This window comes from Bacillus rossius, chromosome 3 (genome assembly GCF_032445375.1).
Source record: "Bacillus rossius redtenbacheri isolate Brsri chromosome 3, Brsri_v3, whole genome shotgun sequence".
Lineage (NCBI taxonomy): Eukaryota > Metazoa > Arthropoda > Insecta > Phasmatodea > Bacillidae > Bacillus > Bacillus rossius.
In genome coordinates, this window is record NC_086332.1 from 36082673 (window position 1) to 36097741 (window position 15069).

Sequence of the window (15069 nt, forward strand, 5' to 3'; positions counted from 1 at the left end):
TGTTGGTTTCTCACGTATTTTAACATCTGCCATATAGCTATAGTTAATGTAACTTTTCGAATATATGATTTTAATTTTCTGTAAAGTGTGTATTTCAGAGCACAAGTATTTGTTATGCCACTAATCCATTAAAAAAATATATTTTTGCTTTAATCGTATTTAATACGTATTTTACCACTTCTAATGTAAGTAGTAATATCCAGCCAAACGTTTCGAATAAACAGTGTAGTGTTTTACTGTGGCCTTAAGTAATGTGGTGTGATAAAACGGGCTTTGTGATAAATCCATTAAACAAATCTTCCTACATTTGACAGCAAGTAAACGTTGCAAATTTTAGTAAATAAATTTTTATTTAATGTGTTGTAGCAGATGTGTTTGCCTTTATTATATCAGAATTTTTTGGGGCTTAGTGATAAAATCACTAGAAAAATTTTCAAGGTTCCTTGACAGTGAATAAACTTAGTAATTTTGTATAGATAAATTATCAATTAATCTTAAGAAAAGTGTTGTGATGGTAGTATAACATAATGTTATAAATGTCTAGGCAATGTTCGCAAATAGATTCATAAAAAAATGGACAAAAATTGTGAATTTATTGTTTAAAATGCTTACGTTTTTGCATAGTAAATTTGGGAGTAGTCTGTAACATAACATAATATTGTATTGTTAACAACATGGCGGCTCTGATGTCATAACCACCGCAACATTATGACTAGACAAGTACGGGAATATCTAGTCTTGGGGGTGGAGGGAGGAGGGTCATTTTCACATTCTTGTTTTGCATAAATATACATTTCTTTATTAAACTGACTTTTGGGTCTACAGCCCTACTATTCTAGTATAGAATATGGTACCAAAGAGATATCAACCACTGTGTTATGTTATTTAGGTACTACAATCCTGGAAAGGATACCACATTTATATATTTTAATTGTTAATTTTACAATTAAAAAACAATTATAAGTATAGAGTATACTTCAACCCTGCTTATTCTAGTACAAGATACAATAATGAAAACATTTTCTGTACTTTAATGTAATATAATATATAAAAAAAAAACTAAATCTTGTGCATACAAACAATTAAATCATCCCTCTCCAATTTTCCCTATTTTGTGGTTCTACCGTAAGAACTTATGGTTGTAATTACTTAAGTACTGCTTTTTTGATGACTATTCCTGCTATATCATGATGTGAACTTATAAAACAATGTTTATCTTAACCAAACCTTTTGCTTTGTTATACTGCAAGTGCAAAACTAACCTTAAATTGGAAAAGATCCCGGGTGTAATTTTAATTATTATGTGTAACTGTAAAACACTATTGTTCGTACAAAGAAATTGGTTGTCTGTAAAGTCGGTTTACGGACGATAGTTTAACGTGACAACGTCATAACAAAACATTGAGAAATGATTGCGTACTTTTATGAATAAAATTGAATCATTTTTATTTTAATAATAAAAGAATAAATACTTGAAATTATACTAGTAATCAGATGTTTAAAATGTAAGAATAATTATCCTTTATTGCCGAAATTGTTGTTGTATTAAGCAATCAAAACCACAGATTAAAATTCGTTTAGAATATTTTACTTTTTTATGTCTTCCAATGCTCAAAATGGTATGCAATTGTGGCCCAGGGCACGAAATTTTATTTATAATTCATTAATAATAACGCCCATCGCGATAAACAAAGGAAAATATGTATTAACGAGCGTCTGGTTCCCGCGGCAGCTAATCGAGAGCACGATTCGTTCGGTTCGCGTCCGTCACCATAGATAGCAGCACCGTAGAGGAATAATTTATTTTCTTTTTATAATACAATTTTATAACAAATACGCATCCCAAATACACCAAACTTATTTATAATGTGTTACAATATTTTTTAAAACATTGTGCAAAAGATCCTGGGTGTAATTTGAATTATTATGTGTAACTGTAAAACACCATTGTTCGTTAAAAACATATTTGAAAATTCAACATTACTTTTAAATAACCGTACCAATTGTGCTGAAAATCGGTGGACGATCTTTAAATTATATAATATTAATAATTGAAACTACGAAAACATGATTGAAAAGTCAAATTGATTGTTGTTCCAATTGAGTGGAAGAGAGATACGGCGCATGCATACAATGAGCGTAACGGGACACATACGTAGTGGAACAATGTGCGTTACGGTACACTTTTTCGTGCGTGCAGCCAGCGTTCATCAATTTATTAGACGTCAAGTCAAAACAAAAATTTTTTATTACGTACCTTATAAATTTTATGATTCACCTATCAAAGTAAACATATTTCACCTACATCGCAAATAAAAAACACACCTCTCACCTAACACAGCAAACAAAATGCACATAAAATTCTTAACAACAAATTTCTTAAACATTATTAACACAACTTTTCTTAAACCATCATTTGTATATAAACCTTTTCTAAATTCATATTTAGTTACCAACAGTATTTTGTTGTTACCTAAAAATTACATGAAATGTTTTTAAAAAATTTTAACACTACTTATGCAAGGGTATAACAAATGTTTCCTTTCTGTAACTTAAACTTAATTTTGCTATATGAACTGTAGGTTTGCACAATTTATATTTATCTTTTAGGATATTTACTCTAGGACCCAATGTGCAGAAGTTTCTCATATGTATATCAGAGGAGGAGCCCTAGGAGCTTTGGCAAATATTTGTATTAACTGAATAATTTTTTTACTTATTATTAGACATTTTTTTAAGATTTCTGAAACCAACATAGGTAAAATATTTATTTAGTGTGTGTACAGCTTCTTTGGGATTTGACGTGGCATTGTTGTCATTTGAAACAGTTTTAATGATAACCTTTTCATTTTTTAGGCAGTAACCTCTTCAATAATATTACTATTTTTTTTAAAATAATTTTGTGCTTCAGCAGTTTTTGTGTTATGGCAATTGTCTTTTACTTAGTTATTCATATAAGAGAGGTAAGCCTGTTTCTGTAGTTACAATATGTATGTCTTAACTGCGTATTACAATGGTTATTTAGTTATTGCATAGGTAATTTTGTCTCGTTTTAATCGATTAAACCAACCTGACTGTAATCCAAGGTTTTTAACATTTTCAATGTCTTACGTTTACCAACTATAAGCGAACTAGCTTTTTTGTCTGTGTAATTTTTGAGTAAGTTGTCAAAATTATCTGTTGCACAATCAATATTTTGTTCATTTAGTGCACAATTCCAAGCTTCGGATTCAAGAAAAACGAATAAACGTTTTCTATAAAAATTTGTACATATCATGTTTTTTGCAAGAGACCTTTGATATAGTAGCAAAATGATCCATAATATTAGTGAACAACTCATTAGCATAAACATAATTTTTGTTTTTAATTTTTGCAAATAGATAATTTTATCTCCATTGTGATCACAATTGCAAATAATTAACATTTAATAATGTGTTTTGATTAAATTGTTGATTATACTTTAGAGGGTTAAATGGAGACTCGAGGCAATGGGACCTTCAAGATAATGGTGAACTCTTCACCATTTAGTTACCGATCTGGTGCTCTTAAATTTGAGGTGTGCCAGAGTGCTGGTCGTAAAACATTATTTTGGACATAAGCCATTGTTTTTTTACACTATATTGGTGTGTCCACAATCGGGAAGGTCAGGGAAAAGTCAGGGAATTTACTTTAAAATCTGGACAAGCCATGGAAATTTCTCAGTGATAGTAATTTGAGGGAGAAATGTCATGCTCCAGTATGCCATCACCCAGACTTTGAAGATGGTGTGTTATTCCATAGTAAGCCCAATCACAAGTCTAACAATCAATCAATCACTGTAAAATGCAAGGTTATGTTTGAACTAGTAGCTATAGGGATGGTGGCAGGAGGTTGGATTATTTTTATTTCAGAAAATAATTTTCGAAATTAGGTCAGGAAGTTTATAATTTGGGTCATGGTTAGGGATGCAACATCGCTCTTAAAAACATCGATATCATGAACATCGCTGTTCAAACGAAAAAGTATCGATGTAAAAAAACATCGTTCTGACAACCGATACATCGATGTTTTAACCGATGTTTTTAAATATTAAGAAAAACATGCCGAAATGATTAAAATTATAGTATGTATCCAAAAACCATACCTACTACAGGTTCCTGACCACAATATCCACAACCCATTTACAGTTGTGTCTCATGCAAAACAAAAAAATGTATTAAAAGCAATTGAAAAAAAAAATTGGTTGTCTGTAAAGTCAGTTTACGGACGATAGTTTAACGTGAAAACGTCATAACAAAACATTGATAAAATGATTGCATACTTTTATGAATAAAATTGAATCATTTTTATTGAATTATCACTATTTTGTATGGATACAAAGATGGAGTGAAATGAAATCTACAATTTAATTGATAAATTTACTTTTATTTGCACTCATAAATTCAAATATGTTTATTACTTTAACGAAGAGATTATTTAACTATAACTTTTATACATGTTTGCTATTTAACTTAAAGATCGTCGAGAATGTTTTACGCTTTTTCGCAATTACACATTTAACAACGAAGTTTGTTCGTCGTGAAATTAAACGTAGAATTTAATAAAAATGCCCTTTGCAGTTAATAAACTAAGTATTAATAAGTTTAAGAAATAATTTCGGCTTTAATTTCTAACCCAGACACTCGTGGTGCGCTGGGGCTGAGATTAAAATTCGTTGATAATTTTTTTACTTTTTTATGCCTTCCATTGCTCGAAATGACATGCACTTGTGGCCCCGGACACAAAATTTTATTTATAATTAATTCATAATAACACCCCTCGCGATAAACAAAGGAAAATATGTATTAACGAGTGCCTGGTTGCCGCGGAAGCTGGTAGATAGCACGATTCGTTCGGCTCGCGTCCGTCACCGTAGAGGGCAGCACCGTAGGGGAATAATATGATTTCTTTTTTATAATATAATTTTATAACAAATACGCATCCCAAATACACCTAACTTATTTATAATGTGTTACAATATTTTTTTAAAACATTGTGCAAAAGATCCCGGGTGTAATTTGAATTATTATGTGTAACTGTAAAACACCATTGTGTGTACAAAAACGTATTTGAAAATTCAACATTACTTTTAAATAACCGTACCGATTGTGTTGAAAATCGGTGGACGCTCGTTAAATTACATAATATTAATAATTCAAACGACGAAAACATGAATGAAAAGTCAAATCGATGGTTGTTCCAATCGAGTGGAAAAGAGATGCGGCGCAAGCGTACAATGAGCGTAACGGGACACATCGTAGTGGGTCAATGTGCGTTACGGGAAACTTTTTCGTGCGTGCAGCCGGTGTTCATCGATTTATTAGACGTCACATCAACAAACGAATTTGAAAATTCAACATTACTTTTAAATAACTGTACCGATTGTGCTGAAAATCGGTGGACGATCGTTAAATTACATAATATTAATAATTCAAACGACGAAAACATGATTGAAAAGTCAAATCGATGGTTGTTCCAATCGAGTGGAAGAGAGATGTGGCGCAAGCATACAATGAGCGTAACGGGACACATCGTAGTGGGACTTGATGTAAGTTTTTGGACATACGCCATTACTAAGAACTTTTTTTCTGTTGAAAAACTAAAAACTAAAAAATAAATAAATAAAACCCAAAAAGGGGAAAATAAAACACAAAATTAAGCAGAAAATTGCTGTTGTCAACACGGATATAAACACCACAAAATATTCCGTAACAGTAATATGGTCAACAAAACAAAGAAAAAAAATGTACTAAGAGAACGAAAAAAAACCCACAAATGATGATGACACGGAAATATTGAACCCAAAAAATTCAGCACAACTGTTGAAACGAATCTAAAACACGTCAAAACGAAAAGACGAAACAAACGTTGCGTTACGGGACACTTTTTCGTGCGTGCAGCCGGTGTTCATCGATTTATTAGACGTTGTCACGTCAAAAATAGGGAAAAAGCATGAAGTGTATGTGCAGGTTAAAAATGTAACATTAATTTTCTCGATACAGCTAGCGAGACCGTATCGGTACCAATCACTAGCTTGTATGCAGGGGTGCAACAACTAAATTTTCAAAAGGGGCGGGGGGGGGGGGGGCAATATACCTTTTATAAAGTATTATCGATCCCCCTATTGAAGCGGGGGGTCCTCCCCCGGGAAAATTTGTATTTCAAGGTGGAAAATGGTGCTATACAAGCAGTTTTATTATCTAAAAATTGATTACACAGCTAGTGGAAATAACATATCCGACTTGTACAGCACTTTCTTTGCCCCCGTTTGTCCCCACTTCAAGGTTTCAGGGGGGTCGGGGCAAAATACCCTTGCCCCCTCTGTTGTGCTTGTATGTACAACAAGCTATGAAATTGTCCATGAAGTCTGCTCGCTGCTTTTTCCCTATATTTTTCAAAATTTAAATAAAATTCTTATGTAAACAATTTTTTTAAACGGTATTTATTTTTTCCAAATGATTTTACACATCTTAAAGTACTGGAAAAAAATTGATACTGAAATCAACCAAATAGTTCAGTATTTACAACATTTTTGATACCTACTTAAAAATTTAGGTTTTTATAGTAAGTATAGGCAGTTAAAAAAATTGTATCTTGAAAACTAAATGTCGTATAGTAATGTTTTCTATATATTCAATAAATATTCATGAAATGATAGCCAAAATATTATAATATAAAAGACTAGGGCAATTTTAATGATGAACGATGTCGATGGTTTTTTGACTTTTTCGTCGATGCATCGGCGATGTATCGCTCTTCAAAACATTGATGCTAACATCGATGTTTCATGAACGATACATCGATGTTTTGAAAACATCGATGTATCGTTTGCATCCCTAGTCATGGTAAGTCATGAAAAAGTTAGGAAAAATTGAAAAATTTTCTACTTTTTTTTACATCTTGTGTATGACTTAGAGGAAACCTGGAGAACGGGCAGATATGAATACATAAACACATAGGAAAACAAGCCAAAATCAGCTGATGTCAAATGTTAAAATGCATGAACATCACAGACAATAACACTGGGCTGACAGTGACGAGAAAGTTGCAACAAGAACAGTCTTGTCATTTTCAGCCCAGTGTCTTCATGTGTACTGTGATATTGTTTTAATTCCTTCCATGGAATTCTCTGTGCTTTCAATGCATTTGACATTTCACATCAGCTGATTTTGTCTCGTTTTTCTGGGTTTTCGTGTATTCATCTTTGTTAGTTTGTTTTTAAAGTTTTCTGTGTACACACCTATGTCCAACTCCATTGCAAGAATCATTCAAAGAACGCTGAATTCTGGGATCAAACTCGCAACCCTAACCAGAAATATTTTCTCTGCTTATTGTATATTCTTAAATGTTTGTGTATAAATGTAGATTTTTCTTTATCTGAAGGGTTATTGAAGAAGCAGGTTGTCAGTATCTGTGGCATGCACGTTTCATGTTGCAGAAGTCCTAGATGCACGTAATGAGGCTGAAGTTTGGGGAGCGCCGTCGGAATGACTGGACTTGCTGTTTTTGCTGTCACGTGAGGACAGGCACAATATTCCTAGGACTATGGCACCTTGTGAGTTGCATTCATGTTTTACTTTTTGTAAGGTTTGAAACAGTGGTTTGATTGTACTCATCTAAAGTTTTGGTATTTCCAGCTAACAGCACCAAGTCATTCATGAATATGTAAATTATGATTACTCGCTGAACAATTGATCTGCTTATCTTGCCAGAATGTGCTTCATCCATTAAGTAATGGATTGTAGTATTCAGTTGTGCTGATAGTAATGCAGTTTATTAAATGAGTGATGAATTACCACCACCTTGCACTAAAGACATTTCAGTTATTGTGTAGTTAAGCTATTTGATTAAGAGAAGGTAAGATTCATTTTGTTTTTCTTGGTTGTTTACAATGTATGAATTTTGCAGTGTTTATACATGGTAGTCATATGTTGTCATTCTCATTAGTGCCATGGCTACCATTTGGCTAGTATTAGAAATTAATAATAATTTTTAGAATTTCTTACAGATATTATTGTATTCATTGTTTTGATTTGTTGTTATATTGTTTTAAAAAAATAGTAATTTTTTTTATTCTTTTTATGTGCCAAGTTTAATATACGCTTTGCAACGAAAGTCAGTAGGCAAAACACACACACATGCTCATTTTGCATGCCCCCCTCGTGAGTTCACTATTGCAATGCCTCGAATGGAAAAAAACCCAAATTTGAATTTTGTTAAAATCAACTTTAAAAAAATTTGGTAGAACTAAGATTAATGGGAAGTTAAATAAACCAAAGATGCTATCTTGGATATAGTAGTTTTTAAGGGACTTCAAATCCACTACAATGGCAAAGGTAATTTCAGAAAAACTAGATTAAAATCCAAAAGTCAAAGTATCAACAATGCGATAGTCTTTATGTTTAGGTTATTGGAAAAATTTGGTTAAACATTACTAAAAAATGTATAATTTCAAAGACATGTCTACCGAGGTGCAAATGCGGGGTGTTCCCCCCTCCCCTTCTTCCACACTGTAGGATCCATGTACCAAATTTCATGGCTCTAGGCCTTCACACTACGTGAACTACAGACAGACAAACACACTCTTTCATTACTGTAGATAGTTTTTTCAAATATATGAATGGTTGGTTGGTAATGTTTTCAAATTTGCTTTCTTAATGTAAAATTTATAATGGTGTGTTTAAATGAATTTTATAAAGTTTTTATTGTGAAAATTTTGGTAGCATTGCACAAGTATTTAAATATTTGCTTGAAGAAATGATATTACAGATGTTTTCTAGTGACAGTTAACTAGTGAAAGCACATGCCATGATAAGGATATTTCAGGTAAATGTGTACTCAACTTTCTCTTTTGAAAATAATAAATCAACCAAAAATAATTTTGTTACAATTTTAATAATCGTTGAGTGGGAAGAACTGGGTTCGTATAGGGATAGCCCAATTATTTATTTTTTTATTGCACAGTTTTATTGACTGCTAATATTTACAAAACTAATAAATAATCTTACTTAAAATGTCTACTAATCAATTACTCGCACTCAGTATCTCAAGTCCTTACACACCGCACACCTCGCTGGGCCGCACCACCTCCGTCGCCGAACTCTCGTCACACTCATCACCGCTGTCACACTTCCCTCGCTGAGGAACTCACTCCAACTCCCGACCAACTCTGTCGCCGCCTTCGCCGAGCATTTCCGTCTCGCCGTCGCACTTTCCTTCGCCAAGTCACTGTCGCGGAGGCCGGCGTCCAGGCTTATATAGACCCTGGAGCCCTTCTAGAAGTGACGAGCGCGGCTGGGGCCAGTTGCATCATCCTGTGCCGACCCGATGCCCGAAGCGTCTAGAAGGGCATCTGCTGCTCGCGTAAGGCAGGGCGCAGCGCGGGGAGCGTTTAGGAGTAGGGGGGGGGGGGGTAGCGAAGACCCTTGTAATCTGGGAAGGCACGCGTGTCATGTCTTACGTCAATGGATGGCACATGACGTCAGGCACGCGTGGCATGTCTTATGTCAATGGATGGCGCATGACGACAGTGACCGTGCGGGGCCGCCAGCCAGCTCCGAACCTGGCATCGCCATTCGGTCTCTCGTGTTCGTAACAATATATTTAAGTAAGAACATTAGTACGCGCATACTAAGGATGCATAACCATCCAGTAGTAAATTGTGGAGAAACATTGTGATAAATGAGAATATAAAGGGAAAAGAATTGAATATTTGATCATAGAGTTGCCCTATTTCACTTAAAATAAAGTTCGGAATGCCACTTAAAATATATCCAAAAGAATTATTAGTGTGTTTTAATTTTGAAATACTTCATATATTTGTTGGACTTTAAATTGAGGAAAATTATTTTTTGATTTATTAGGATCTCTTAAGAAGTAGAGAGAAAAATTACATAAAAGTTATTATAAAATAAAGTGCCTGTATTAATTGCTCTGTTACCAAAAATGTTCATAATTTTGTTTCCAAAGAATTGAGTGGGTGGTTGCAAGGGCTGTATCTCCGGTCTGCTGCATCACTACTTCTCTAATATTTTATTATTAAGTTAAGTTATTTTATTGGTTAAATTATTTTATTCTTATTAACATTATTTTTTTTTGTTTATGATTTTTGCACCACAATGTTTTACAAAAGTCTTTGAATCCAGTAAGAATTTTAAACAGCCCGTTTACAGTATAATCAAATAGAACTTAACAATACCATTTTTTGGAATTTTTTTTTCAGTCTAAAGAGTTGGTTTGATTAACTAATTTTGACAGCATGTAAAAGTATGGTTATGCACAAAGGCTCAAGGTGACTGGATTTGAAAGTTCGTAGTTGGATTTGAAAGTTCGTAGTTGGCTCCATCCATGTCACTTGGTACCGAATGTTTCCGGCCACCGAGCCTGGCACGTGGGGCTGTGTCGCCAGATGCTGCACGTGCTGGCGTTGTCGGTGATGGCGGTGGTGCTGCGCCACCCGGAGATGGTGGGGGACCCGGCGGAGAGCCTGGGGCCCGCCCTGCCCACGCCCCTCAGCGAGGTGGACGACGAGCCCGCCGTGGGCATCATCAGCCCCAACCTGGGGCCCAACATCGAGCTGAGCTTCTCCCAGCAGGACGGGCCCCGCCACCAGAGCAAGCCCGACCTGGCCGTGGAGCACGCCTACGCCAACTTCTTCGCGGAGCGCCGCTTCAACAACGGTGGGTGGCCCCTGCCGTCACCATGTAGCACCAAGATGGTGGTTAAATCATGAAATTAAGCACCGTATCATCCAAAACAAAAAAAAAGTTATCTTTTAATTTTTTGAAATTCAATCAAGTCATGTATGTACAAAGTTTGTACGAAAGTACATACAGTAAGTCCTCGGTTTACGTCGGGGTTACGTTCCTGAAAACCGCGACTTAAATAGAAACGACGCAAAATGAGCCATGTTTCATGCCACCGGCCGGCCACGGCCCAAGTTCGGCCGGAAGCGCTGGCATACAGACGTGACAACGGGCAATTTTATCAGCAAATGACAACCGACAGCGTGGGAAACAAGTCCAACTAGTACTTCTCAGCTTTATAGAATGGTTATTTAACCAGCTGCTTTATTACCTTTATTGATTTAAATATAAAAACAGATATATAGTACATACTGTACGTAATATAAACGCATAATGCATTCAAAGTGTAAGGATACAAAGTGGTTTAGCGCTACACAGATTTTACTTTGAGTTATTCGCGGGAGAAAACAACTGTTTTCTTTTGGGGGCTGGTAAGAACAAAGTCAAAAGAAATGCATACATACAATAAAAGTACTATAAGTATGACAAACATTGAGAGCCCTTGATTAAAAATAATCACATGAAGTAATAAACACCTAAAAGAGGTTATACAATAGTGCGGCGCAATTCTTACAATTTACGTACGGGAATAATTTATGGAAATTTACGGAGCAATTGTGCTGGTTCTGTGTTTCAATCCATACGGCAAGCATCTTCTCCATTTTCTCCATAGCGCTATTACGTGTATAACTCGTCTTTGTAGCACTGTCAGATGACATGTTCAGTAAACTACTCTTAATTTTGTCCGCGTTTGATCGAATTGTACGAACTGTGGTAGGTGGCAGACCTAACACTTTACTAATCTCAACAGCCCTCTCGCTCGAATCGAAACGTCTCAAAACTTCCATTTTCGTGGCTAATGAAACATGTGTTCTGTTCTTATTTTTTGAAATTACGTTTGAAGATAAATTTAGTCGTTTGGAAGACATCTTATGAAGAAAAAAATCATAAATTGCAGTGAGCTGATACTGTAGGCCTACTACAAACGCATTTAATCACGATAAAGTTAACAACGGCACGTTTAAAACTCCGGCCAACTCAATGATATCATAGCGACTGAAGTGCCAAGGAGTTGGGCGAAAAGGGGTAGGAGAAAATGCTGTGTCGTTGCGGGAAGTAGATAACACTTCTACGTGCGAGATACGTGGGTGGCAGAGCGGGCGGGCTGGTTGTATTGCATCACCGCGTGGAGAGCAGCGGAGAGCAGGAAGCATCCCTCATGATGTATGATAAGATAAGGCGGTGAACGTGTAGCTTACGTTACATAGCATAAATTAACTACAGAAGGAAACAAAGAATTATAAACGAATTATATACGGTGTTTTGGTTAAAATAAAGATTTACGGTCATTGTAAACGACGTTATTGTGAATCGGCGACAACTTAAATTGAAACATGAGTACTCAAACATTAGCGACGTTAATCTGAAACGACGTAAATCGGTACGACGTAAATAGAGGACTTACTGTATATCAAAAAATTAATTTGATTGTGCGTTTCTAGTTCAATCACTTTCAAACTACAAATGCTCACCAATTTGTTTTTATCATTCTGAATGTGTTTGTTTTAAGGACAAACATTACAAATTATTTTATCATAAAAATGCATGATGTCAAAGTTATGCCATTTAAGTAAAAAAAAAATTGTTAAAAAAACAGAACCTATAAAAATAAAAATAGTAATATTCAAATCTTCATTTTAAGAAATGAAATCGTACCAGAAAAAAATAATTTAATCGTGTCTCCTGCCATGGCCTGTAGTAATGAATTATCCTAGCGTTTTTTGGAGTGGTTTCTAGAAACTATGGAGGACTGAATCAGGACAGGGTTTGTATGTCTCCTTAATATCTTTAAAAATTCTTTAATTTGTTGTGGCCATAGGTGGCATGGCCACTTGATTTTATATTTATTTTAATTAATGTTGAATTATGGCTGTGACGTAATATTAGTTTTAGTATTTGCCCTTTTTCTTTTTTTATAAGTATTGGTCTTTTATAAGTTTTGTTAATCTTATTTTTAAATATGTTTTTATATTATGTTTTTTTAAATGGTTTAGTTTCTTGATATTTAATTATATCGTTTTGGACTTTGAATCATAATACGGTGTACGATGCTCCCCCCCGTGAAGATTGAAATGGACTGTTCCAAGGCAATAAGGTGGTGGGGGAAAATACGTCAAGAGGGACGGAATGAGCTGTATGAGGGAGTCGTCAGCTGATCGCCGTGGTGGACGTGTATGCGCTTCGGGCGTGACGAGCGCGGGTGATGGCTCGTGTTATTGGGCCGGCGGGGACTCATGAATATTTTTTAACATAAATCAGCTGACGTATATTGAACTTCGGCAAATACTTAGATTGTGGCGGGTGCTGCCAAGAGGATGTAGAGTCTACGCTACTTTTTTCGTTAATGAAGCATTTAGCATGTGTGCTAAAGTACAGCCGGCTAAACTCCGGGCCAGGAGGTCCGGGGTGGGATGCGACGTACAACGTTTAATCCAAGTAAGTGATTCCGGCTCCGAACTTTTGCCCCTGTAACCCCGGGGCGTTGATATAAACTTTGCCCACCATAACAGTGAACAATTTAAAAATGATTTTTGCCAAAAGACCCTAATTCCCACGTCGAGTGTATGTTGCGTCCTCGTACTCATTTTTACCGAACCTTCCATCAAGCATGCCATGAAGCGCCGTAAAATAAATTCACCCGGGTGTAATCAAGATGTTTTAGAGAGACATTAATTTTTACTAACTTTTACTTGAATAGTATTGTAATTTATTATTTATACATATATATATATTTAGAACGGTTTTTGTATCAATGTCTGAATTTATTTATGCGTTTATTGCAGTATTTATTATTTATTGGTATATATTAAAACGTGGCTATATTAAAAGCCTCTATAACCTTATAGGGCAAATGGTTTTAGATATAATTGTAATTTTTTTGATATTTGGTTGTAACTTAAATTCCTTACCATGCTCATGCGCAAATGGTCTCATTAAAGTTTTTCACATTTCGAGTAATTATGTTCTTTTCATTTTAAATACTATTAATCTGATCTCTTCCTTTTCTAAAAACCTTTTGAATAATTTATTTATGAATTTTGGGGCAGTCGTTTTTTGGAGCAGCGTGCAAAATAATAACTTAAAAAAGATAAACAAGATTGGAGTGTTGAAGACTGTTCCCAGACGGGTGTCTAACTTGTGGTGGTGTGACACCTGGAGTGTCAACCGCGACAAAGTGCGCGACTCTGCTGGGAAGAGCAGATTTTTAATAGTATTTGCGACTATTTTGGGTATGAGCATGGCGACCTCCTGGATTTACAAACTCCGTAAGGAGGAGGTGGCAGTAAATTTGAAGGCGGCTGGGGTAGCTTTTAGTGAAGACGAGGATATCGATATGTTAAGAAAGAAATTGAGCAATCACATTAAGGGCGGTAAAGTTGGTGAAGATAATGGGGAAAGCGTAGGGGAAAAGGACCTAGTTTTTCACGTAGAGAAAAAATGTTTTTTAGAAAGTATTGATCATATCCCGGGATTGATTTCTGGACGCGCGGAGGAATTAATTGAATTTTGCCTAGCGATTGAGCAATTAAAAGATTCTCAATTTGTAATTAAAGATCACAACTTGATTAAATGTGTGATGGGAAAATGTTCAGGCGTGGCACGTGAAATATTAGCTAAGGGATTATCTGATAATTGGAGTTGGGAGAAAATAAAGGAGATGTTGTGGGAGAATTTGTGTTCCCGGCGGGCAAAGCAGATGTGGCTTCATAAATACGTGTGGCGGTTTCAGAGGCTGCTTGAAAGCACGAGTAATTTTGTACAAGATATTTTACGGCATGTTAAGATTTTTGGGGTAAAGCTGTCAGAGAAGGAGCTTATTAGTTTAATAATGGAGAACATGTGTCCCCAAGTGAGAAGGGAGTGTTCATTTATTGAGATACCCAAAGATGTTAATGAATTAGCTGGTTGGGCTATAGAAGTAGATAATGTAAAGAGTGCGCAGGAAGAGTATGAAGGTCTTGGTAGTAGCAAGACGTCTAATGGACGAGAACACGCGCAAAGGCCCAGGGATGGAGGCGATAGGAATAGTTATAAAAACTATGTTAAATGCTTTAAGTGTGATAAGTTAGGACACTTAGCGAGAGAATGTCATGAGAAATTGAAAATTATCAAATGTGAATTTTGTGGGAAAAGAGGGCATTTAAAAAATAGGTGTTTTAAATGGTTGAATAATAAAGAGGCCGTA

The 15069-nt window shown here is 35.4% G+C and overlaps 1 protein-coding gene across 1 annotated transcript in view; it reads left to right on the forward strand.

Moving 5' to 3' along the window:
• LOC134530523 (lysosomal-associated transmembrane protein 4A) overlaps nucleotides 1-15069 on the forward strand; it is a 30906-nt gene that overhangs the window by 103 nt on the left and 15734 nt on the right. The window contains exons 2-3 of the mRNA XM_063365417.1: nucleotides 7457-7573; nucleotides 10427-10697. Coding sequence (XP_063221487.1) covers nucleotides 7466-7573; nucleotides 10427-10697 — 379 coding nt within the window. The 5' untranslated portion in view covers nucleotides 7457-7465. The remainder of the gene's footprint in view (nucleotides 1-7456; nucleotides 7574-10426; nucleotides 10698-15069) is intronic.